This window comes from Giraffa tippelskirchi, chromosome 10 (genome assembly GCF_054371585.1).
Source record: "Giraffa tippelskirchi isolate mGirTip1 chromosome 10, T2T-mGirTip1v1.2.pri, whole genome shotgun sequence".
In the NCBI taxonomy this organism is placed as follows: domain Eukaryota; kingdom Metazoa; phylum Chordata; class Mammalia; order Artiodactyla; family Giraffidae; genus Giraffa; species Giraffa tippelskirchi.
In genome coordinates this window covers 122528587-122556506 of record NC_137284.1, presented here as the reverse complement: position 1 = coordinate 122556506, position 27920 = coordinate 122528587, and the positions used below count along the sequence as shown (strand labels likewise).

At 41.7% G+C, this 27920-nt stretch overlaps 1 protein-coding gene across 2 annotated transcripts in view; it reads left to right on the top strand.

Annotated features, from left to right (window-relative positions):
- HECW1 (HECT, C2 and WW domain containing E3 ubiquitin protein ligase 1) overlaps positions 1 to 27920 on the top strand; it is a 471951-nt gene that overhangs the window by 248371 nt on the left and 195660 nt on the right. For both annotated transcript variants that reach the window (XM_081535334.1, XM_081535335.1), the window contains one exon: positions 1168 to 1275. In XM_081535334.1, the coding sequence (XP_081391460.1) occupies positions 1168 to 1275 (108 nt within the window). The remainder of the gene's footprint in view (positions 1 to 1167; positions 1276 to 27920) is intronic.

Here is a 27920-nt window from a genome sequence, read left to right as displayed (position 1 = left end):
GAAGGACAGGAGGGAAAAAGAGCACAGTCCCCCCCACCCCCAGCTCCTCTCACTGCTTCCATGAGCAGACTCTGCCCTGCTCCAGGCTTGGACACCACATGGAGACCTTACTCCATCCTCCATCTCTACTCTGGTGGCTCTTTCTCATCCCTCATCTCTCCCTCAGCCTCCTGTTGCCCTCCCTTCTTGTAGCTTCTTGTCAGAGCACTCTGTTCTTTTCCTTCCCCTCCCCTGTTGCAAGTTGTAATAATACATTTATTTCTTTACTTAGTGTAAAATCTGTGTCTTCAATTGTTTGCAAGTTTTAGTTCAGAAAGGTTTTGCTCAACATCATGGCCCCTGCACTTTCCCAGCATAGCAGATGGGTGGATCTCAATAAGTATCTGTTAAATGAACAGATGACTACATGACTGCGAGAAGGATGGTTGGATGGATGGATGGATGGACGGATGGATAAATTCATGGATGGGTCCCAAGTATTGGGCGCTGGTGGGTGTCCAGATTGGAGAAAAGATGATAAAAGATGGAGCCCATGGGAACTGGGCCCTAGATAAAAAGTGTGTTTAGATGTCTTCTTTATGCCTCATTCTCAGACCCAAATAGGGACCAGTTAATGAAAGCATTAGGAGGAAGATTTTTGAACTGAGATTCTACACATGTAAGAACTATTCAAAAGGGAAATGAACTGCCAGAGAAGCAATGATTTCTCTGTTTCTGAAGCGTTCCAGAACCAGCCAGATGTGACAAAGAATCCACCTGCCAATGTCAGAGACACAGGTTCGATCCTTGGGTCACAAAGATCCCCTGGAGTAGGAAATGGCAACCCACTTCAGTATTTTCCACTTACCTGGAAAATTCCATGGACACAGGAGGCTGATGGGCTATAATCCATGTGGTCACAAAGAATTGGACATGACTGAGCGACTGAGCGTGAGCACAGATGATCAGTGCTGAGGAGTAGGAAGCAGACTTCTGGATTGGATTGAAAAGGGGTTGGTCCAGATGGTACCTGAGAACACCTCGTACTCTGTTTCTGTAACTCCAGGTGCTTGTTCCTCTGTTGAGCTGGAGGTGGCATTTATATCTTTTGCTCTTTTATTTTTTTCTCAAAATTCTGTTAGCTAATATGTTTCTCTACTCTGCTTTCTCCCTTTCCTGGGAATATAGATGAGGTCTTGTCGGAAAACTTCCTGGACTATAAGAACCGTGGAGTCAATGGCTCTCATCGGGGCCAGATCATTTGGAAGATTGATGCCAGCTCTTACTTTGTGGAACGTGAGTACTTTTCCCATTCCTGTTGCTTGGGATGAAGCAGAATGCAGCTGCTTTTGTTCTTTGCTGTGCTGCATCGCCTTCTCTTAGACATGTGTCATATAATAAATGTTAGACACAATCATTGACTGTACGGTCCTAGTCTACACTGGAACTTTGGTGGAAGAGTCCTTCCTTATGACACACCCATTTTCTTCTTTTGAATTTTAATTAAGTGAGAAATAAGACATAATTTAAGGTGTAAATACAGTATCAGACATGAACACAACTTGCAATTTTTTATCTTTTTAGAGTCAAGGAAATAAGTGTTAAGGATACATGAAATCTCAGGATACATGAAATCTCATGACTGTGTCTTCATTCTGCATGAACCAATGTGAAAAGGGGAGATTTGTGTGTAAATTAATTTAGTACTGGTGCCATTCCTTTCAAAGCAATTATCCAGGATTTCTGTGACACAGAACATTTCCTACGTGTTCAGTTCAAATAACAAAACTATTCAACATAACTGTCTTCATCAGTTGTATAAAGATACACTTTAAATAAAATCATCTCTATAAAATATATAAAATATTGTTATTACTGAGTGAAAGTGTATTCAAACTCAATGAAGTTGTGATGTCCTGGAATAAACATATGACTTACCATGTCATATTCAAAATAACTAAAAGTTGAGCACTTTAGAAAACTGACATTTTTTCAAGTACAAACTTGGAAAGATCTCACTCCCCAGCATACCTCCTGGATTGACCATAGCTCAGTCTTTTTGGAAAATGAATCAATTTCCATTTTGCAAATATATGAAATGAATGAAAAATATACTAGGAATATAGTCTTCTGAACAAGTGTAGCATAATTTGTCAAAAAGTAAAAATGTATCAAGACAAAGCTTAATTGAGTTTGCAAATAATTAGAATATTGACTCAGGGCACACACATAAATCAGATAAATTAAAATGTAATAATAAATTATAGCTTTAGGAGTCAGTGCATTAAGACTGTATAAAATATGCCATAAGAATTTATATTTTTAATGTGAAGTAATTTGCATTTTCAAAATTGTTTTATAGAACAAGTGCCAAATTAAGGAACAGGAAGAGATTGGATGTACAAAATGTTCTAATATGGCTATCAAATCATATGCAAATCAAAAATCTTCTTGCTATAATATAAAAATGCAGAATCCCAAGCCATTATCCAGAAGGATAGAGAAGTTTTTGTTACAAATCAAAAATAAGACTCTTTGAAGTCTCTAGGTAGTAATAAACACATTAATCTCATTGGCAAATTATTGCTTCTTAAAATAAAAATAATTTTATAAACTTTGAAAATTGGCTAGATTTTAAATCTTGAAGTATAACAGAAGGGCATTTTACTTGGAAATTAAATTAAAATAATAAAATAACAAAGCTTTGTTTTGTCCATTTTTCTCTTTATTTTTTCCTTTTAGTGTTTACTTTTATGAGAGTGGAGGTATATCACTGATTACCTGGAATCTATTTTAATAACACATGTCTTCTGGAGTTATGATTCAGTTTAGAATTAGGTAACTGCTATTACATAGGGCTTCCCTGGTGGTTCAGGGGTAAAGAATCCACCTGCAATGAAGGAGACTCGGGTTTGACCCCTGGGTCAGGAAGATCCCCTGGAGGAGGAAAGTGCAACCCATGCCAGTATTTTTGCCTGGGAAATCCCATGAACAGAAGAGTCTAGTGGGCTACAGTTCTTGGGGTCACTAAAGAATGAGACATGACTGAATGACGAAACAACAACATTGATTTATGTGGTTTTTTTGAAGGCCTGATTAAATCAGATTTTTAAAGTACTAACAAATTGGAAACTTTCTAAACAAGTATTTTCTGTACTCTCCAAGGAGTTAAATGCCTGATAAAATACAAAAGAAAATAACTCCTGACTTCTTTCCTATTCTGTGACATAATTTATTCCTAGAGAGCACCTAGCTGTGTGACTATAGTAATAATTGTTGGAATATGAGAATTAAAAAGATGCAAATTTTAGCACTGACAAAAGAAAAAATTAGTGAAATTTTAGCTTTACCTATCCTGTGGCTCAGATCATGAACTCCTTATTGCAAAAGTCAGACTTAAATTGAAGAATTTAGGTAAGACCTAAATCAAATCTCTTACGATTATACAGTGGAAGTGACAAATAGATTCAAGGCATTAGATCTGATAGACAGAGTGCCTGAAGAACTATGGACGGAGGTTCATAACATTGTACAGGAGGCAGTGATCAGAACCATCCCCAAGAAGAAGAAATGCAAAAAGATAAAATGGTTGTCTGAGGAGACCCTACAAATAGCTGAGAAAAGAGAAGCAAAAAGCAAAGGAGAAAAGGAAAGATGCACCCATCTGAATGCAGAATTCCAAAGAATAGCAAGGAGAGATAAGAAAGCCTTCCTCACTGATCAGTGCAAAGAAATAGAGGAAAACAATAGAATGGGGAAGACTAGAGATCTCTTCAAGAAAATTAGAGATACCCCAAGGGAACATTTCATGCAAAGATGGGCTCAATAAAGGAGAGAAACAGTATGGAGCTAACAGAAGCAGAAGATATTAATAAGAGGTGGCAAGAATACACAGAACAATACAAAAGTTATACTATATATAATGACCCTATATATACTATATATAATGACCAATATGAGTATAATGAGTATAGCTATACTATACTATATATATAGTATACTATATATACTATATGTAATGAGCCAAGGTGAGCAGTGGCTGCGTGGCGCTGAAGCAGCCAAGAGAAGATACCCTACATCCAAGGTCAGAAGTGGTGGCGGCACTTCGCTGGACCGGCTGTGTGGAGATACCCCACATCCAAGGTCAGAGAAACCCCAGTAAGATGGTAGGCACTGGAGTGGCTATGAGGAGATACCCCATGTCCAAGGGCAAAGGAGAAGCCCCAGCAAGATGGTAGGAGAGGTGAATTTGCGGTTAGAATCAAATCCCTTTCCCACCAGAGACATTCAGAGGGCTAAACAAACCTTGTGTGCACCAGGACCCAGGGACCCCACAGAGACTGAGACAGAACTGTGTTTGAGAGTCTCCTGTGGAGGTACAGGCCAGTGATCGTCTGCCACAGGGACAGGCTCTGGGGACAGCAGACTTGGGTATGGCATAAGACCTCTTGGAGGAGGTCATCATTAACCCCACCATACAGCTGCCAGAACTTACACGGGACTGGAAAATAGACTCTTGGAGGGCACAACAGAATCTTGTGCACCAGAACCCAGGAGAAAGGAGCAGTGACCCCACAAGAGACTGTCCCGGACTTGCCTGTGGGTGTCCGGGAGTCTCGGGTGGAGGCGTGGGTTGGTGGTGGCCTGCTGCAGGGTTGGGGACACTGAGTGTAGCAGTTCATGCTACATGGGATCTTTTGAGGGAGGTCACCATTATCTTCATTCTCTCCACCATAATTTGGCCTCAGGTAAATAGCAGGGAGGGAACACAGCTCCACCCATCAACAGAAAATTGGATTAAAGATTTACTGAGCATTGCTCTGCCTATCAGAACAAGACCCAGTTTTCCCCTTAGTCAGTCTATCCCATTAGGAAGCTCCCATAAGCCTCTTATCCTTCTCCATCAGAGGGTAGATAGTCTGAAAACCATAATCCCAGAAAACTAACCAGTCTAATCACATGGACCACAGCCTTGTCTAACTCAATATAATGACCCAGATAACCACAATGATGTGATCACTCACCTAGAGCCAGATATCCTGGAGTGCAAAGTCAAGTGGATCTTAGGAAGCATCACTGTGAACAAAGCTAGTGGAGGTGATGGAATTCCAACTGAGCTATTAAAAATCCTAAAAGATGATGCTGTGGAAGTGCTGCATTCAATATGCCAGCAAATTTGGAAAACTCAACAGTGACCATGAAACTGGAAAAGATCAGTTTTCATTCCAGTCTCAAAGAAAGGGAAGGCGAAAGAATATTCAAATTACCACACAATTGCACTCATCTCACACGCTAGCAAAGTAATGCTCAAAATTCTGCAAGCTAGGCTTCAACAGTACATGAATAGAGAACTTCCAGATGTTCAAGCTGGATTTAGAAAAGGCAGAGGAAACAGAGTTCAAACTGCCAACATCCGTTGGATCATAGAAAAAAGCAAGAGAATTCCAGAAAAACATCTTCTTCTTTACTGATTATGCTAAAGCCTTTGACTGTGTGGATCACAACAACTGTGGAAAATTCTTTAAGAGATGGGAATACCAGACCACCTTATCTGCTTCCTGAGAAACCTGTATGCAGGTAAAGAAGCAACAGTTAGAACTGTACATGGAACAACGGACTGGTTCCAAATTGGGAAAGGAGTATGACAAGGTTGTATATTGTCACCCTGCTTATTTAACTTACATACATGCAAGATGCCAGGCTGGATGAAGCACAAGGTGGAATCAAGATTGCTGGGAGAAATATCAATAACTTCATATATGCAGATGACACCACTCTTACGGCAGAAAGCAAAGAGGACTAAACAGCTTCTTGATGAAGGTGAAAGAAGAGAGTGAAAAACATTCAAAAAAATAAGATCATGGCATCCAGTCCCATCACTTCATGGCAAATAGATGGGGAAACAATGGAAATAGTGACAGACTTTATTTTTTTGAACTCCATAATCACTTCAGATGGTGACTGCAGCCTTGAAATTAAAAGACGCTTTCTCCTTGGAAGAAAAGCTATGACCAACCTGCTGCTAAGTCACTTCAGTCGTGTCCGACTCTGTGCAACCCCATAGACGGCAGCCCACCAGGCTCCGCCGTCCCTGGGATTCTCCAGGCAAGAACACTGGAGTGGGTTGCCATTTCCTTCTCCAGTGCATGAAAGTGAAAAGTGAAAGTGAAGTCGCTCAGTCGTGTCCGACTCTTAGTGACCCCATGGACTGTAGCCTACCAGGCTCCTCCGTCCATGGGATTTTCCAGGCAAGAGTACTGGAGTGGGGTGCCATTGCCTTCTCCAATGACCAACCTAGACAGGATATTAAAAAGCAGAGACATTTCTTTGCCAACAAAGGTCCATCTAGTCAAAGCTGTAGTTTTTCTGGTAGTCATGTATGGATGTGAGAGTTGGACCATAAAGAAGGCTGAGCACCAAAGGATTGATGCTTTGAACTGTGGTGTTGGGGAAGACTCTTGACAGTCCCTTGGATTGCAAAGAGATCAAACCAGTCAACCCTAAAGGAAATCAACCCTGAATATTCATTGGAAGGACTGATGCTGCAGCTGAAGCTGAAACTCCAGTACTTTGGCCACCTAATGTGAAGAGCCAACTCATTGGAAAAGACCTGATGCTGGAAAAGATTGAAGGCAGGAGGAGACAGGAACGACAAAGGATGAGATGGTTGGATGGTATCACCGACTCAATAGATATGAGTTTGAACAAGCTCCAGGAGATGGTGAAGGACAGGGAAGCATGGTGTGCTGCAGACCATGGCGTCTGAAAGAGTCTGACACGACTGAGCAACTGAACAACCAAAATGATCCTGACAAAATCTTACAATGTTGTATTGTTATAGTAACTCAAATGTTCTTTTTCAATTATTTTTTTTAGTTATTTCGCCCTGTTGAGTGTTAGTTGTGGTACTTGGGATCTTGGTTGCATCATGCAGGATCTTTCATTAAGGCCTGCAGTCTCTAGTTGTAGCAAACAGGCTCAGCAGTGCACAGGCTTCAGTAGCTGCAGCATACGTGCTTAGTTGCTCCACAGCATATGGGAACTTAGTTCCAGACCAGGAATGGAACCCGCATCCTCTTCATTGCAAAGAGGACCACGGGGAAGTCCCTCAAATGTTATTTTTTTAATGTGTGTAATCGGCTCAGCAGGCCAGTTGCAAGCCTTCAGGAGGAGCTCCCACAGTCCTTGTTGACCGTGTGCTCCCAAAACAAATGTATGGTTACCAAGGGAGTAAGGGGGAGGAGGGATAAATTGAGAGATTGGGACTGACTCACTGACATGTCTAACTCTTTGTGACCCCATGGACTATATACAGTCCATGGAATTCTCCTGGCCAGAATACTGGAGTAGGTAGCCTTTTCCTTCTCCAGGAGATCTTCCCAACCCAGGGATCAAACCCAGGTCTCCCACATTGCCTGATTCTTTACCAGCTGAGCCACAAGTGAAGCCCGACATATACACACTACTATATATAAAATAGATAACTAATAAGAACCTATTGTGTAGTACAGGGAACTCATCTCAATACTCTATAATGACCTATATGGGAAAATAATCTTAAAAAGAGACATATGTATATGGACATATGTATGTGGACATATATGTATGTGTCCACGTATATATGTGGACATATATGTATGTGTCCACATATGTATGTGGACATATGTATATGGACATGTGTATGTGGACATATATGTATGTGTCCACATATGTATGTGGACATATGTATATGGACATGTGTATGTGGACATATATGTATGTGTCCACATATGTATGTGGACATATGTATATGTATAATTGATCCACTTTGTTGTGCAGCAGAAACTAACACAACATTGTTAACCAACTATACGCCAATAAAAATTAATTAAAAAAAAAAAGAAGTCCTTCAGAATCAGGGCTTGCCTTGCCAAGAGGAGGTGATTTTACAGGGAAGGTATCTTTGTTTTGATCTCTGGTCCAGACCAGTTATATGTAGCTCCCTGTTCGTTGTCGCTTCCCTTAGGCAGCAGGAAGAACAGCATAGTAGGCCTGGAAGGACCACTGATTATGGCCAAAAGAATTTTTCCCAAAGGGACTTCTTTTCTCCACCCATCTTTGGGTCAAGTAACGTGATTGTGGTCATGATCGCTGCCTTCTCACAGCTGTCCAGGCCTAAACCAGAAATCTGCAGTCATTTTTGACTGCTCTGTTTTGCCTCAGTTTCCTGTTCCCCCTCAGTACCACCAATCACCAAGTCCTGCCTTGCCTCCAGCTCAGACCTTCACATTCAGCCTTCTCTATCTCTGCACTCGCTTTCAGATTCACATCCTGACTGCTGCTTGCTCTGATTTCATCACTCTCTACATTTGTCCGAAGAGTGAACATCAAAACCCCTTTTCAGAACATCATTTCCAAATCCTCTTTCATAATTTCCTCCTCCCAAATTAAAGAAAAAACAACAACACTGTGTTCCTTGATTACACATAATAGAAATCTAAACACCTAGTCCTGCTCTGAGGTTTTTTGGTTTTTTTCAATTTTTTTTGTATTTGAGTAGAGTTGATTAACAAAGTTTTTAACAACACCCCTTAAGCATGGTGAGATGAAATTTACACAGGTCAGGGGTGGAGTTTGCCTCCTCTTTCCACCCTTCAGCAGGTGGCTTCAAGTGAGAGGCTTGTGGGCTCAATGGCCATTGTATCCTGAGATTTTGATCCTTCTCCTATAGAATGAAATTAATGCACAGTCTCCACAATGACCCCATGAAGACTGAGAAAGCACACCTGAGGGGGGCCAGGCACATGTTTAGTATAGCCGGGTGGGCAGTCTAATAAGAAAGCTTTGAATGAGAGGTTGCAGTGCTTTTCTCTTTTGGGAATGGACATGGTGGTGCTTGTTGACAACTGTGAATTGAGTGGCTTATTTTGAGGGTTTCCTCTGGGGAAATCCTTTGCAGCCAGAGTTGGGGACCGAAGGACACCAGAGGAAAAGCAGGGCTCCAGGAGAACTAGCTGACTCCCCCTTGTTAGCATTTCTGGCCGGTGCCGGCAATTCAGCAGAGCCAGAACAAGCCCTGCTGGAGCCAGAAGATTCCCCAGATCTGCCCAGTTTAGCCAGAGGGATCCCGCCAGGTCAACAATCCAGATGGTTCAGATGACATGTTGTTACAGCTTTTAATTTGAATCCAGACGTATTTCCACCAGGACTGCTCTGTTTTTTAGAACTGATATGGCTAAGAACTGCACTATGGGCTGCCATTTTCAGTCACTGTTTTCTTCTTTCCAAGGAGCTGTCTCCTTTCATATTGCAATAAATATTTGAATCATAGGCTCTAAGAAACTCTACTTCTTTGTAGGCAGAACTAGAAGACACATCTACCTCTCTTTCTTTCTCTCTATCTATGTAACTTTATGACGATCATACTGCTTCACAGTTGTTCTTTTAGATGCAGTGTGGCTCCATAAATATCTGCATGATACTAGGCATTTGATTATTATGCCACCTTATTTTTGGGCTTCCCAGGTGGCACAGTGGTTAAAGAATCTGCTACCAATGTAGGAGATGCAGGTTCCATCTCTGGGTCAGGAAGATCCCTTGAAGTAGGAAATGGCAACCCACTCCAGTGTTCTTCCCTAGAAAATGCCATGGACAGAGGAGCATGGCAGGCTACAGTCCATGGGGTCACAAAGAGTCAGACACGACTGAGCATGCATGCACTAGAGTTTTATTACACAATTCCATGGAAGTCATAACTACCCCCATCGCTCATCCAGGTTCACACTATCCTAAAAGGAAACCATGCTCAAAATTGCGCTCTACACAATCATAAAGTAATTCCAATATAGGTTATAACCTTACTTGTATTTCTTAAATCTTGAGAAAAGAATATGCAGTTCACAGCAACACTCCTAAAATGCATTACCTCTTTCACCTGTGTCCTTTAACCACACAATTCCGCTGGTGTTCCCTCCCCCACTGAACTTCTCTGTAAGCTTGGCTCACATTCATGCTGGTTTTCTTCCCTTCCTTGTCTCCTGCATATTTTGCTTTAAAAAAGCTAAATGAAGTCATCTTACTAGAGAGAAGCCTCTGGAGTGGTAGAAAAAGGAGCCCAGGCTACCAAAAACACAATCACTCACTCTTTAGCAGATCAGAGTGAAATGGTTGGAAATATTCATACACTAATAATGCCTGGGCTGCCAGAGGCCAACCTGAAGGTGCAGCAGTTCAGACTGAAAGGGGCCAGTGAGGCAATGGAGTATGGCAGTGCAGGGGCAGGGATCCATATGGGAAGATGGGACATAGGAGTGAGGGAACACGTATAGCAGGCTTATCCTCAGCCCACCCAAGGTGAGAAGCCGAACTGTGTGCAGTCATCTCTTACCACATCAAATAGTCCATTACACCCGCAGCATCAAAATTCATCTTCCATCCATAGACTAAATATCAGACCATTAAAGAGTGACTAAGCATTGTTACAGAAAACAGCTAAAAAGGATACAATCAAATCATTCAATTCAGATTGGCAGCAACATAGATGGTTCTGACTTCTAACTGGTTATGTGTCAGACTCTCCCAATGAGATGAAAGCTCTTAAATGAATGGCCAGGGCCCTAGGAACCCAAATGATACTTTTCTAGATTAACTTGAGTTGCCATTTCAGTAAGAGTAGATACAGCCTCACCCACCTCTCTGAATCCTACAGTGCTGGAGGCATGCTGTGGACTGGAGTGGTATCGAAGGACTCCGATCTATAGGTGAAGGCTCAGTCCCTGCCCTCCGAAGTTCTTACTTTCTAGGAGTGGGGACAAAAACATACTTCTTACTGTGTCCTATATCAGTGAAGGAGACCACCCAGCCTGGCTTTGGGGCCCAGGGTTAATAACCACCCACAGATAAAAGGAGCCAGTGGGTGGACTTGGCCAGTGGAAAGGAAGTACTGGCTTTGGTGGCCAAGTGGTAGAGAGCTCATTCTAGCACCTGCAAAGGCATGAAAGCATGGGGAGGTGAAAGTTGAAGGTGCAATTCTGAGAAAGAGGAGGAGAAGGAGGAGGAAGGAGTCAAAGGTGGAGCTGGAGGAAGAGAGATCATCAAGTCAGGAGGATCAAGTATGACCACAAATTCTTTGACATTTCTTTCTTCAAGAGGCTAGGTCCATGTCCCCTTCCCTTGAGCCTGGGAGGCTCTATGACCCTGTGCTGGCTTCTATGTTGAAATGATGCTATGAGCATTGGGGTGCATGTGTCTGTTGCATTACTGTATATTTTTTTCAATTCTTCTTCTCATTTTTTAAAAATGTTATTTATTTTTAATTGAAGGATAATTGCTTTACAATATTGTGTGGGTTTCTGCCATACATCAACATGTATCAGCCAGTGGTATACATATGTTCTCTCCCTCTCTTCTGCTCATTTTTAAAATGAATTGTTTGGGGTTTTTTGATGTTGAGTTGTATGAACTGTTTATATGTGTTAGATATTACCTTTTTCAGTCATATTATTTGCAAATATTTTCCCCAATTCAGTAGGATGTCTTTTTGTTTTGTCAATGGTTTCCTTTGCTGTGCAACCTGATTAAGTTTAGTTAGGTCCCATTTGTTTATTTTTGCTTTTGTTTCCATTATTCTAGGAGATGGATCAAAAAAATATTGCTGTAATTTTCGTCAGTGTTCTGCCTATGTTTTCATTTAGGGGGGTTTTATAGTATCTGATCTCCCATTTAGGTCTTTAATCCATTTTGAGTTTATTTTTATACACAATGTTAGAGAATGTTCTAATTTTATTCTTTTACATGTAGTTGTCCAGTTATCCCAGCAACACTTATTGAAGAGACTGTCTTTCTCTATTGTATATTCTCACTGCCTTTGTCATAGATTAATTGACCATAGGAGCATAGGTTTATTTCTGGGGTTTCCTTCCTAGTTCATTGATCTATAAGTGTGTTTTTGTGCCAGTTCCATACTGTTTTGATTATTGTAGCCTTGTGGTATAGTCTGAATATAGCCTTTTATTTTGTGCTGCTAAGAGTACCATGAAGTGAGTGCTATCACCATTGCATTTGAGGACAAAACTTAGTCTGAGACGTGGTAGCTGATGTGGCAAGTAGTGGAACTGGGATTTGAACCAGCCTTATCTGCTTGTGCTCATCAGCCCCAGGGGAGGATCTGTGGGGATACTGGAGATGTGGGACACAGAAAGGATGCTTGATGAACTGAGGTCCATGAGGAGTTGGAAGGAACAGGATGCAGAAAACTGTTAAGGAGTCCAGCCTTCCCTGGAAGCCCTTGACCTACTATGGACTTCTGGTCAGAAGTGTGGGTGGACAGACTGGGGACCTGAGAGAGAAGGAAAAAACGTTTTGTGTTGACCATTCTATAGTGACTCCCATTCTATAGTGACTCTTTTCTGAATCAGAAGGGAAAGAAGAAACAGAAAGAACTCAGGAGTGATTTTTACCTATACAGACATGGTAGGGTCAAATTAGAACTCTACAAAACAGATTCTTTTTGTCCCTCTCAAAGCCACTCTATACACAGAATGCATGTCTTTGAATCACAGACACAAGGATCTAGAAACAACCAGGGCTGCAGAGGCCCTTCCACATCTCTGCCTCCAGAGAGGGTTTTAGTAAGAGGGTTTCAGTAAGGAGGGCGTATTAGAGTGAAGCAGGTCAGAAAGAGAAAAATGAATATTGTATATTAATGTATATATGTGAAATCTAGAAAACTGGTACAATTGAACCTATATTGTACACAAAGCAGAAGCAGACACAGATGTAGAGAACAAACATACAGACCCCAAGGAGGCAGAAAAGTGGTGGGATGAATTGGGAGATTGGGATTGACATATATACACTATTGACACCATGTATAAAACAGATAACTGATGAGAACCTAGTGTATAGCACAGGGAACTCTACTCAATGCTCTGTGGTGATCTAAATGGAAAGGCAATCTAAAAAAGAGTGGCTATATGTATATGATTCACCTTGCTGTACATCAGAGACTAATACAATATACTGTAAGGCAACTATACTCCAATAAAATTTTTTTTAAATATCCTTGAGACAGGAACAATAGCTTTCTCATAAAGGCCTGTGGCAAACCAGGGCAGACAGAAGCCAAATTGGCAGGAGAGTACGTGGGGCAGACAGGGAAACTGACCTAACTAAGACTCTGTGTCTGGACCTACAGCCAGGTGTCTGAAGGACATGGCAAGCTCATTACCATAATGTCCAATTAGACACAGCAGATGGGCACAAGGTGACTCCAGCCATTCCAGAAAGGTGACCTGTGCTTGTCCCTGGGGAATTTGTGCATGGCTCACAAGATCTCATCTCTGGGCTGTCATTTGGGTTAAGGCTGTTGTCCTAAATAGAGGAATAAGAACAATAACAGCAGCAACTAAATATCTCTGAGCTTTCCCAGTGTGCATGGCACCATGCTGAGTGCCTCAGACATCTTGTTCCATTTATTCTTCATGAAAATTTTAGGTGGCAGATTTATTTTTCCCTTTTTTTGATAAGGAATCTGAGGTACAGGACTATAATGCAACTGATCCAAGTGTCACAAGTAACAAACAAGTAGTGGGGCCAGGACTTGAACCCAGATAGTCGGACCTCCGAGCCTGCTCTTTAGCCACCACGATGTCCTGATAAGACTAAAGTTGCCCAGAAGGGCTCCCACCACTCAAGTGGAGGTTCAGTGTAGAGTTCTGGTCCTTTGGAGGGTAGGATGTTGGGTAATCACTAGATAGAACTCTAAAGTTGGAGTCTGTGCTGGGGCTTTACCTCCCAGAGTGATTGGCGGGGAAATTATTTGGGCATCACAGTGGGAACAAAGTTATCACTGGGCTGAGCAAATCCTTGACTAGAGGAAGGAAAGTTGAGATGGTTAACATATGGCTTTCCTCCCCTCCAGATGATTTCGAGTGGGGAGCTCCATAGACTCCACCATAAAAGCTATAGAGAAAGTCAAACGAGAAGACAGAGCCTATCCAAGATTTCAACCACTTCCTCCCACATAAATTCAGAATCTCCTCCATTTCAATGTATTTGTTATGTGTGTATGAATCCAATTTGTGTACTCATTTTTAAAAATATTACTTATTCCCTATAGAAACATGAGAAAAATATCAAATGTCATCCATAATTTTGGCAAAAACAACATTTTTAAAGATTTGTTTTTGTTGTTATTGCTAGTGGCATCTCCATTTGGAGGGACTTAGTAAATATTTTTTTGTTTTTTTATTGGAATATAATTGCTTTACAATGTTCTTAGTTTCTGCTGTATGATGAAGTAAATCAACTATATGTATACATATATCTCCTTCCTCTTGAACCTCCCTCCCACCCACACCCATCTCACCCATCTAGGTCATCACAGAGTACTGAGTTGAGCTTCCTGAGCTTTTATAGCAGGTCTCCTCTAGCTGTCTATTTTATACTTGGTAGTGTATGCATAGGGCTTCCCTAGAGGAGGCTCAGTGGTAAAGAATGTGCCTGCTTAATAGGAGATGGGGTTTGATCCCTGGGTCAGGAAAATCCTCTGGAGGAGGGAATGGCTACCCACTCCAGTATTCTTGCCTGGAGAACCCCATGGACAGGGGAGCCTGGTGGGCTATAGCCTTTGGGGTCGCAAAAGAGTTGGACATGACTTAGCAACTAAACAGCAACAGTGTATGATAATCCTAATCTCCCAATTTGTCCTGCTCCCCCCTCTCCACACCCTGTGCCTACATGTCCATTCTCTCTGTCTTTGTCTCTATTCCTGCCCTGCAAATTGGTCATCTGTACCATTTTTTCTAGATTCCACATCCATGCATTAATATACAATATTTGTTCAGTTAATAAATGAATGAAATAAGCTAGTGCTCAAAATGCCTGTGCAGTAAGCAGAAGACTTGTGCTCAAAGGCAACAGCCATCATGTCTTATCTTTCCTACTAAGGGCCCCTGAGCTTTTGAGATAGAGACAGGGAAACAGAGATGGAGAGTGGAAGCCAGGAGGCCCCTGGTTAGACACACGGCAGGAAGATACTACAAAGAGAACAGAGTCGACTGGCCTATCCAGCTTCTTGGAATAGGGAGGCGACAGAGAGGCACCACCTTTCAAAGCAGAGAACTCTGCTGTCTAATGAACACAGCCTGGTCCACACTAGAAATCTGACTAAACACTGCAGCACCTCCTCCCTTGATTGAGGGTAGGGAAGTGGATGCTAGAAGACAATGGGAAGGGGGATTTCCCCTTTTTCCACTTCATTCTGAGCTTATACCTCTCTCTTTTGACCCCCTGAGCCTTTCAGACAAGTCTTTGGTCATGCACAGCTGTAGGGTTCTTTGTGAGGATGCAGACCCACAGAGGGCAAGGTGATCCTGCCCACATACCATGTGTGCCTTCCAAGATGCTTATCACTGCCACCATGTACCAGCCTAGGGCCAGTTCAGAGGTCACCCTCAGGACTTCTCTGACATTAGCCAAGATAGGTCTCTAGTCAACTCTAAGGCCATTTTCAAATAATGCCAGCTATACTGTCCATACCAGCTTTGGACAACTAGGAAAGAGTTCAAAATCCAAATAATATGTTAAAAGTACAGACTCGCTCACAAAATCTCATGCATCACAATTGCCCCAAGTTCGAGTTGATAATAGTACTCAAGAATACTATAAAACCCACCAAACCTAGAAGATGCAAGCAATGCCTCAATCCATGGCGGCAGCTGCTAGTCCAAGCCCTGTTTCCCTCTTTCCAAGCAAACCCAGAGTCTGCAGCATCTGGCCCATTGCTAATGACAGCTGTTACCTGAGGGAAGAGGGCAGACAAAAAGGAAAAAGGAGCTAATTGTCTTTAACCTTTGCCAGAATGAATGCCAGCCTCTCCCAGGTTGCTTAAGGCCAATGAGCCTAAAATCCAAACCAGAGAACTCGTATTATAAACAGAGAATTGTATCTTACGCCTCCCAACTCCTTGGGGAAAAGGCCAGCACCCTCACCCTCTACCAGAGAAGGACATACAGGAAACACTCCTAGTTGTATACAAAATCTATCCATTTGAGCCCATAGACTTAAAGCGTTTTCATGGGACTCCTATTCCTTATATTTAAAATCTGTCAGTCTCTTTTTCTCTCTCTACATGAATAGTTAGCCCTGACGAAAAGAAACTTACTTTATACTATGAGTTTTCTGTAACAAAGAACACAAATTTCTAGAGAAAACTAAGCCTTTAAGACCTGACTGAGCCTTTAACAAAGGAAAAGACAAACAGTAAAGGGACAGAAAAAAATATGAAATACTTTTCAGAGGGGTAAGAATAGATTATGTAAAACCTAAAAACAAAAACAAACAATAATAGAAGGGAAAAACAATAATAGAAACGGTAAAAAGAGTATAGGAACATGGAAAAAATAATAGTAAAAATAATCTACAATTAGACTTAACCCTTTTTAATAGCATAATCACTGTCAGTTCCCAAATTGGAGGCAAACATAGGCAAACTCAGTGTAAAAAACACATTAAAACATCAAGACCAGTTAAATGGAAGTTCTGGGTATTTGACACAGTGACCTTACAATAGTACAAAGCAAATTCTTACAAGATTTGGACTCTTGAAAGAAGACCCAACCCGCCCTCCAGCATGGAGATGGGGAAGATTTCCTTCCTTCTCCATCTTCCAGCTCCAGCCGAGCTCTGGGCTGGGCCTCGGGTGGGGTTTCCAGCCAGGCGCCCCTGTTGGCAGGTCCCCAGAGGCCATGTGAAGGGTAACAAGAAGAACATCCTTAGAATGCCACTGACATCGGCTGAGGCTGGATGATGGGGAACCTGGAACTCAGCAAAGGGATCAGGAACGGTATCCTAAGACCCTTCATCTGAAGCATAGTTTATTGCAAAGCTTCCAGGGTAGTCCAAGCTCTCAGTGGGCATGAAGCTAAACTGAGTGCATGATGGAAAGAATTTCATAATGCCTGGTTCCTGAACCTAAAGGAAATGTAGAACTGAGTGAGTAGTAGAGTAAGTACCATACAAACAAGAGCCTGAATTTGATGTGTGAGGGTCTTCTATCACCTCTCCCACCTCCACACACTTTCCTCCAGGACAGTTCTTGGTCATCTGGTATAGACTCATCTCTGAACCTACCCAGAAAGAGATGCTGAAACTTCCAGTTCAGGCAAGTCAAACAGGTGCTAGACAAGTAGAGAGGGAGCCTCTGCTAGCTGAACAAAGGCAGCACTGTTAACCTGCCTTGATAGTCCCCTGGTTTTACAGGATGGCATCTGTGCCTCATCCATAACTTGCTTCTCTGACAGCCCTGACACTAACCTGCCCTGACAGAGCATCTCATGTCTGCTGATTCTTCCCAGTTGACCTCCACAAGTTGGCCAAGTAATCAAGATCAATGTCTCTACTCAGAAATGGGTTTTTCCCAAGAGACAACAATCCCAGTAGACTCCAAAGCTGCAAATTTCTTTTCCCATGAAACCCACACCAGTGGAGTGCAGTGTCCCTTTTTCAGAAGAGGAACTTTCTTACTGTGAAGACTGCTTTTTTGGTATCAGGGATCCCTTCGAGGGACACAGCATCCAGGTACTATATCCCAGGTCAGAATTGTTGACCTGAAACAAACGGCCAGATATTGCTCTAGCTAAGGTTATTTATTCAGGATTAGCAGAGAATTGAAACCATGATTCAGGTTATGCAATCACGATGAGCCACTTGCAAGTCCTCTCACAGAAAGGGAAGACTGCTTTTATAGAGAGGATAAGGAAGTTGGGAGGGCTGTAGTAAACAGAGAGTTCATGGCTTTTCGTTGGCTGAATCCTTGCCAGGAAAGAAGAGGAGTCTTTCTTCCTCCTGCTGGGCTCTGCTATCACCGCAGGGCATGAGTGCTCCCCCTTCTGGTCTCCCAACTCTACTTAATTTAGGTTTCTGTTTATTAATTTTTAGCAGAATCAACTGCAACTGAGAAATGCAGCAGCCAGTTCCATATGCAGCATGCCAGATGTCCTGGCATTTTTATATGTGCTTTAAATTACCACGTCTGATGTGCCAGGAAGCGAAAATGGTGGGTGGGTTCTCCTGGGACCCAGAACTGAAGCTTTGAGTGCTCCTAGGCTGTGAAATTCTCCCCACAGAAAACCATGGTCATTCAGCCCATCTGCAGCTGACCAGGTTAGTCCCAACTGAGCAACCAGTGGAGAGAAATTTGAATGATGTCTCTTAGATTCCAAGGGAAATGGGTAGGGGTTGGCGGGGGTGGAGTGAGGAAGAGAGGTACCCTGAGAGGAAAGGGGGAATTCAGGTAAGAACAGCTTTTTCCACTAGGATGGGCTCCTGTATTTCTTGCCAAGGAAGCCCACCCCGAGGACTGTTCTACCTGAAGTTCTCACTCAGGTCCTCAGACCTTCCTTTGACCTTCCTTTGTTCCATTTTCGCAGGCTTTTCCCTTCCTTGTCTTTAGCAACCGTCATTCTGGACTCCTGTTTCCTATTCTAACTACCTAACAGTAACACCTCAGACCTGTTATTAAGGTCACAGGAATATCTGGAATTTCTGATATGTATCAGAAATTATATTCTGCCTCATACTGCCATTCCTAAGATCTGTACATGGTCAAGGGTATACCCCTTTAGCCCAAAGGGTTACCGTAACCCTCCCAACCTCCACAATAGCCACGGGCTTGAATTCTGCCCTGCTTCACCATGAAATTGCATTGTATCTCATGCCCCAATATCATAAAACTTGTACATCAATTAGATCTTCTAAAATAGACACCTGACATTCATCTGTGGCTCTCTCACATCCATCCAGTTTTGAAAGGTGATATTCAAAATCTTCTCCCTGACTATAAAGGATTCATTTGAAAGATTGCATCCCTCCCTCCCCTCTCCCTCCACCCCCACACTTTCAAAAACCCTACCCTTCATACATCAGACCTATGCCCCAGTATATCCTCACACGCCTTGGCACCACTAATCTGCATAAAGTTGACTAGTACCTAAGAAAATGACATACTTCCCAGAAAGACCTCTGGAACACATCTGGCAGGCCAAGAACTGACTCAAGACATACGTCATCATCATAGGATATGGGGAAAGGTCTCCATATGGCTCTCGCCCTTCATGCTCCTGGCCCATGCCCTTTCTGCCTTCTGAAGCTCTTCAGTATGTTGTCTGTCATTCTACAGCCTTCTGGTTTGTGTCCTATCTCAATTTCAGGGAACTCACTCCTCCACCATCTGACCAGCCATGACCCTCCCTTTCAGTTGGACTGAAATACAGAGACCCACCCCAGTAATCCAGGATTAGGGACAAAAATATGTGACAGAGAAGGCACTTGACTTTGTGGTCTGTATTTGGCCTTCGAGGATCTGTTGGGACCCCTACCTGACCCTGAATGCCCCAGGGAGGCTCAGAGCCTGCTCAGCGCACTCCATCTAGGAGGGAAGACTCCTAAGAGTGCCTGCAGCTGTGTAATCCTCTTTTTCCATCTTACATGGTCTCCTCAGTGCCAAGAGACAGAAGATTTTGGCTCACTCTTCCGATGTTTTCAGGATTCAGCAAATGTCTGAGGGGAAACCAGCTAGGTTCTTGAGGCCTCCAGAGTTCTTCACTCTGGCCCCACATGGCCACAGTCACTCTGCTGACTTCCCTGCCACCAGGGCAAAGGGGCTGTAGGTAATCAGCTCATCTCACCAGTGCTCTCCCATCTGGAATTTGTAGTCCTTGTTGATTCCATTATTCTTCAGTTCTTTGACCATTCTGTTTTAAAATCAGCTTATCTAGTTAGCAGCAGAAGCATTGATCTGCTACAATTACTGTATCCTAGCAGGGAAAGGAAGGCTCTAATTGCCTTTTAGCAAACACTCTATGTGCAATGATCCCAGAGAATAGAAGCACTGTCTAGGGGGTGATAATAACCAGCTCTGAAATAGGAAACAAATGGCATTTATTGGATGATTTTTTTTTAGCTTGAATTTGGCCCTCTAATACCCAAAATAAGTATTTCTGTACAGCATCATTTCATATAATGATTTATTTTAATCGTTCTCCCACATTTTCTGTGTCACAATATTTAAAGTATTAACATAGGGTTTATGCTACTGTTCTAAGTAGGAAATTGGTCAAGTAATATACAGTTCTTCCTATAAAAAGGATATAGCAGTTAACTCAAAAAAGTTACAGTTAACCATTTTTTCATTCAAATAATCATAATTTATCGATTAGAGAAACATGATTGTATCAGAAGACAATTTTTATGTCAGGCAAATGTGGAGTGCTTAAAGATGCAAACATCTTCTGGGTTTAATCAAAGTTTATGACTTTATTTTCTTCAGTTATTTTTAAATTTTGTACAAAGGTAATGCAATCAGTCTATAATACAGCATTCTAGATCATTTCTGTAAGTGCAAGTCCAAGTAAGATTGTATCTCTACCAAATTAAAAAGTTTTGACAAATCAATATCATATTGTCTAGTACAATAAGATTATTTTTTTCTGTAAGTGTCATATATTACTTTAACGAGAATTTTACTTAAATAGTATCATCTGAGAACCAAATAAAAACACCATGTCTTTCAGAGCTGTTTATAGGAGAATGAAGTTTTTTCATACAATTTAATATGGCTTATACACTTACATAATGTTCTTCTTTGGAATGAGTTCTTGGATGCAAGTTTCTGAGATTAGATGTAACAGAACAAGAGTGTGTAAAAGACAACTGCTTCATGTTGTTGTTAGTCTAAAATGAGGGGCCACTGCATGAGGGCTTTAAAATTCTTAGAGATCCAACAGGCAATATCAATTTTAAATTAAAATAACTTTTCCAGTGTTATATCTTTACACATGTAGTAGAATCTGCAATGCTATATGCCTTGTCAGTGTATACTAATTCCATTAGTATAGTACAGTATACTATACTGTATAGTATATTACACAGTATATTGTATAGTATAGCCCTTCACCCTTCCTTTTATTTTATAAAAAATAACTGTCTTTCTCTAAGCTGCTCATTTCTTAAAATCCATTTAATTCGTATTTTAAAATAAATCAAGTACAAGTGAACATATTGCCATGTAAGATAGACTGGGAAGACCTCAGGTTTTATACCATTAATGTTGATTATTTCTTTGAAAGAACTGCTCTTGCTATTTCCTCTTACTGAAGCTAAATATTCTTCAGACTCAAAATTTAATTTATATCTCATTATTCCACTGCTTCTTGATCTTTTTGAGCATTTGAAGATATTGTACTTTCTATTACTCCTTTTAGATAACTACTGAGACTGATTCTTTCCTGGTGATTATAGCTTAAGTTATAATTGCCTTTCCTGGATTTTGAGGATGTGGTTTACATCTGTCTCATGTCTGTTTTGCAAATGAGATATTAGTAGATTTAAGTTCATTCTTCTCACTAAAGAATGTTACTGCATAGATAACTTGGTTCCTTCTGCACAAATAAGTGATTCACAGTGGAAGACATTCCACTAATGCACTAATCCATATGTTTGTATAGTTCATCAACTGATCACACTTCCGTTCATGAGAGTTGGACATTTCTGCACTGCAGATGTGGTGACATACGGATAGCTAAAACCTTGTTATGAAGTTCATATTTGTGGTGCTTCAACCTGTGCAATGTCTAGACAGCAATAGGAATAATCTCCTTATTCTTAAAGAATATTTTTACCAGTTGCAGGGTTCTCTACTAACAGTTATTTTGTTTCAGCACTTTGAAGCTATCATTCCTCAGTCTCCCTTTATTTCAGTTTCGTCATCTGTCAGTCTGATTGTTGCACCTGTGAAGGTAATCTGCTTTCTTCATTGGCTAATGAAGTGATCTTTTTTTCTTCTTTTTCGAACTTTTACAGTAATATCTGGATGCTGTGGTCTTTCTGGATTCATAGGGCTTTTTGTATCTATGAAAAGTGATAGTGAAGGTCACTTAGTCGTGTCCAACTTTTTATGACCTCATGGACTGTACTGTCCATGGCATTCTCCAGGCCAGAATACTGGAGTGGGTAGCCTTTCCCTTCTCCAGGGGATCTTCCCAACCCAGGGATCGAACCCAGGTCTCCAACATTGCAGGCAGATTCTTTTCCAGTTGAGCCACAAGGGAAGCCCAAGAATACTGGAGTGGGTAGCCTATCCCTTCTCCAGTAGATCTTCCTGACCCAGGAATCAAACCAGGGTCTCCTGCATTGCAGGTGGATTCTTAACTAACTAAGCTATGAGGGAAGCTTTTGTATCTATAGCTTGATATCTTTAATAACTTTTAGAGAAATTTTAAATTAATTAATTTATTTTAATTGGAGGCTAATTACTTTACAATATTATGGTGGGTTTTGCCATACATGGACATGAATCAGCCCCAGGTGTAGCATCAATGTCTCTCCTCTCTCTTTTTGGATTCCAGTTTACAGACATTTCATATCCTAGTTTCTCATATGTTTCTTATTGGATTCTATATTTTATATCCTTTTTCTATGTGTACTTCATTCTGGATTTTTTTTATGACCTATGCTCCAGTTTCCTAAATTTTCTCTTGTATTTAGTTTAATCTACTTTAAACCTGAGTTTAAACACTGAGTACACTATTTCAAAATTGTAGTTTTATTGATCCAGAATTTTCTATTTGGTTATTTTTCATAGACTTCATTCTTTGGAACATATTTTCAATCTTATCTTTTATTTTTTTGAATGCGTTAAGTATATGATTATTAAAGCTGTGTATGATAACTCCAATATCTGAAAACCCCATGAGTCTGTTTATAGTGCTTTCTGTTTTTACTGGTATTTTTTTACCAATAGAAAAATACTCATCATGTGCCTGATCAATTTTAATCATGAACTAGATGGTAAACTAAAACTTGTAGAGAGAATTTGAGGCTTAGGATGATTTGTTTTCCTCCTGTGAGGATTTGCATTTCCTTCTGGGCTGTATCTAGCAATTCAGAATAACCTCAATTGAATTTTAAGACCTGAAATGATCTGAGGGGCTAGGGCTGGTATATTTCTCATCAGTCTATCTGTTCTCCTATTCAGGGTTCCAGTTTGGATCATGAGGACTTACCAGAGTCCTCCCCTTTAACAGGCTCTGAACGCTAAAGTTTTTATTCCGTTTTAGCCCTGAAAGTCTGTCAGAAGTTCTTTTCACCTTTCTAGCCTCTCAGTGCATTTTTCTGCAATCAACACAGCCCCCCACAGGGATACAGCAACCCCAAATCCTGGGCTTATCTCCAAGTTTTCTTCTTCTGTATCTTATCTTCAATTGACCATTGTCTTGCTAGGTCTCTGATGTCCTCAGGTTAGGATTTCCACTTTTAGGAGGAAAAAATTTATTGGACTCCCAATAAAATTTGAGTTTGAGGTAAAGAATAGATAACTTTTATAGTTTCTATCCCATGTAATAACTGGAACAGACTGATACTGAGAACTTATTCCCTGTTTATCTGACACTCACACTTAGGTGGATATCCAATGTTTTATCTGACAATCCTACTTCAGTTCAGTTCAGTTGCTCAGTCGTGTCCGACTCTTTGCGACCCCATGAATCACAGCACGCCAGGCCTCCCTACCATCACCAACTCCCGGAGTTTACCCAAACCCATGTCCATCGAGTCGGTGATGCCATCCAGCCATCTCATCCTCTGTCGTCCCCTTCTCCTCCTGCCCCCAATCCTTCTCAGCATTAGGGTCTTTTCCAATGAGTCAACTCTTCGCATGCGGTGGCCAAAGTATTGGAGTTTCAGCTTCAACATCAGTCCTTCCAATGAACACCCAGGACTGATCTCCTTTAGGATGGACTGGTTGGATCTCCTTGGAGTCCAAGGGACTCTCAAATTTTTCCAGCTTGTCTAGACGTTCTTTGAATTATCTAGAACATCGTTGCTGGAAGTGAAATTTCACTTTTGCTAGCTGGTCAACAATCTTATGTTACTAAAAACATTTTTAAAGACAAATCACCAAATGAAAATTAATGGTTTCTTAGATCTTAGCTGCCATGAACTACATGTGTGACCTTGTATAAGTGGCCTTACATTTTTGGCCTCATTTTCCTTAAATGTAAAATAGGAGTGATAGATAACATTTATTGAGGCCTTGTTATATGCCAAGCATTATGCTAAGCATCTTTTAAAAGGGTTAATAATAATTGCCTCTACTTCATAGGGATTTTGTGAGAGCCAAATTAGAAAATAATTTTCTAATGAATGATCTGGTGCATTTTAAAAGCTAATTAACTATTAAGACCAATTTATTATAAATCTTAAACTAAATTGAACATTATACAAATACCAGGGCTGCTACTATCATTGTATGCTGATGTTTCAAGTGCTACAACAGGCCTGCATATGTGCACGCTAAGTCGCTTCAGTCATGTCCAACTCTTTGTGACGCTATGGACCGTAGCCTGCCAGGCTCCTCTCTCTAGGCTAGAATACTGGAGTGGGTTGCCACGCCCTCCTCCAGGCCTACTAATCTCTAAAAAGTAGAGAGGAAGAAAAGCAACAGTTTTCTTCTTTCTTTAAGTGATACTATAAGTGAAAGGATATACTTTTTAAATACATGCCTCCCAATAAAAACTATAGTTGTAAGCATCCATATTTGTAGAGGTAGAAACTTCAGTTTTATTCCACTCTGTGATAAGCTAGTCACTCCTGCCCAACTCTGAAAGTAAATCATATGCCAGGCAAAAATAGCCAAAATGTTATAAGACGGTCAATTTCACATCCACCATTAATCTATAAGAGTTTAGGATGTCATATTCCTCTGAAAGGGTAAGAACTACACCCTTTGAGTGGAGCATGGACTGGATTTTGACTCCCTACTCACCGCTTGATTAGACAGCTTTATGTAGGACATGCCTGAACAACTATACATGACAATCCTGTTGAACATAAATCAATATACAGTGAAGAAGGGCAATGTGTATGTGTTGGCTACTTTGCACATACTAGGTTTCACACATTATTTCATTTGCTCTGTGCAATAGCCGTACATGAAACAATGCATACAAAGCTGGCAATGGCTCACCATTCTACATTAAGACTAAGGCTCAGAGAGTTGATATAACTCATTCTGTTAATGATGGGCAAGTCAAGAATTGGACTTGCATGTATTTGATCCCACATTCCTACTCTTTTCTTAGATCACTTTTCCTTCCTAGACTTCTGTTACTCTGTACATAATGACTCAAATAAACAACAAAATGGTTATAACAGAGATGCCTTGTGTTCAAACTTTGAGGGGATTTTTAAATTATTGTTATTTTAACTAGAAAAGCAGAGAAAGATAGAACTTCATCCCCCTTAGATGAAGTATCTGAAAAAACAACCAACAACCCTCTAATATTTCTTGGCCTTTGCACCTAGATACTTTTCTCAGAGGCAACAATAATAGCAACAGTGTAACAATGTCTTTATGCTTGAATCTGTTCTAAAAGTCATGTAGCATTGCTAAGTCGCTTCAGTCGTGTCTGACTCTGTGCGACCCCATAGACGGCAGCCCAACAGGCTCCCCCGTCCCTGGGATTCTCCAGGCAAGAACACAAGTGGGTTGCCATTTCCTTCTCCAATGCATGAAAGTGAAAAGTGAAAGTGAAGTCGCTCAGTCGTGTCTGATTCTTAGCGACCCCATGGACTGCAGCCTACCAGGCTCCTCTGTCCATAGGATTTTCCAGGCAAGAGTACTGGAGTGGGGTGCCATTGCCTTCTCCATGTAGCATTAGGCCATAGGAAATTATCTGTGAAGAATTAGGACCACTAGATTGTAACAGAGCACAACTGCACACAGCCCTTAGCACATGGCTGTTGCTGCCAGCAGTTACCCCCTCCACACATACCCTGTTATCAGGCAACAGTTGGTGTGAGACCACTAATGATCACTCCGCCATTGCTTGGTGCCAGGCCCCTCCCCTAAGTGAGCAGCTCTCAATGTTGTTGTTTAGTCGCTTAGTCATGTCTGACTCCTTGCGAGCCCATGAACTGGAGCCCGCCAGGCTCCTCTGTCCATGGGGTTTCCCAGGCAAGAAAACTGGAGTGAGTTGCCATTTCCTTCTCCATGGGATCTTGCCAACCTGGGATCAAACCCACGTCTCCTGCATTGCAGGCAAATTGTTTGCCACTGAACCACCTGGGAAGCCCTATTGTCAGTGAGCGAGCATTAATAGTCCTTCTCAGCCATTGGTTGGAACTGCAATAGGGCCCTCCCCAAAGTGAGCTGCTGTCCGTGAGCAGACATTAGTGGCTCACTTAGCCAACGATTGGTGGAGTGGTGGTTATCAGGCAGAGAGTGACGTAAGAGGTGGGGAGTAAGGTAAGAAATGGAGCCTTGGATCAGCAGGTGAACTGAGGGGCCCAGGGAATAGGCTGGGAGATGTGTCCTGTGGGAGATGTGTCCTGTAAAACTCCAGAGCCCTGGCCAAGGCTGCCCACTGGCCTTGGTCCAAGCCTTGAGGCAGCACTGAACCTCTCCCTCATCCTTGTCTCTGACCTAAAGTCAGCAGAAGTCTGCCTGAGAAGTCAGTGGGACTTGGCCCTGGCTATTTGGGCAGCCTGAGGAGCCTGAGGGCCAGATGAGTTCTGGGTGCCTGGCTCCCTCAGTGATGACAGCTGGCACAGTCTGGGGACCTGGCCCTGAGGGAGCCTCCAGCTGAGATCTGCCTCCTCTTAGCCAGGATCTGGACCTGAGAAGGTGAAAGTTGTGCCTGGGTTCCCCCCCCGCCGCCTTTCTTGTCAGAACAGAGAATTTGTTTGGTGGAGGTTTGCAGGGACATTGTTATATGACAGTGACCTGATTTCAAGAGCAAAGGATCTGACAACAAGAAGTGTGCAACAACTCACCATGCCCCTCCCTCACCTTTCCTAGAAAAGGACTTTGCTGAAAGCTTTCAGGGAGTTTGGGGTTTTAAAGGCACAAGTCACTGTCTTCTTGCATGGCCCTCAATAAACCCTTCTCTGCTCCAAACCCTGATGTTTTGGTAATGATTAGCTTCACTGTGTGTCGGGCACATGGACTGACATTTCGGTAATGAGGGCACTGTAGCTGCTCTTGGGTTAAGGAAGGCAGTGGAGTCAATCAAATGAAACCAATAGTTCATCAGTCATTTTTCAACAGGCATTTATTGAGAATCGCTGTATTACATGTCACTGAAAATATAAAGATAAATAGTACCTAGTCTCTTTCTCCTGGAAAAATTCAGTGTGGGGCTAATCAAACAGACCAGTTGAATGTAGCTGTCACCAAAGTAGCATGGACTTCTGCAAGACAAAGTGATATTCTAAAATCCATGCCATAAATCATCTGCATATGATACTGTTTGTGTTTTAACAATTGTAGGTAACTTCTCTATAGAGCCCATCTCAAATTGTCACTCAGTCGCTCAGTCATGTCTGACTCTTTGAGACCCCATGGACTGCAGCACATCAGGCTTCCCTGTCCTTCACTATCTCCTGAAGTTTGCTCAGACTCATGTCCATTAAGTTGATGATGCCATCCAACCATCTCATCCTCTGTCACCTCGTTCTCCTCCTGCCCTCAATTTTCTCAGCATCAGGTTGTTTTCCAGTGAGCCGGCTCTTTGCATCAGGTGGCCAAAGTATTGGAGCTTCAGCATCAGTCCTTCCAATGAGTAGTCAGGATTGATTCCCTTTAGGATTGACTATTTTGATCTCCTTCCTGTCCAAGGGACTCTCAAAAATCTTCTCCAGCACCACCGTTCGAAAGCATCAGATCTTTGGTGCTCAGCCTTCTTTATGGTCCAGCTCTCACATCCAAAAAACAGTTGAGTATCTCTTTCAAGTTTGAATAGGAAATCATTTTAAACAGCAGGAGCTATTTAGGTTAAATAAAAGGAAAATCCATTAGTAAATTGAGTTGCTGAATACTGGAATCTTAAAACACTCAAGAAAAAAAAATTTGCCAGCAGTTTTTCAGAAAACAATCATAATACTTTGAAGGTTTCCATGAATTC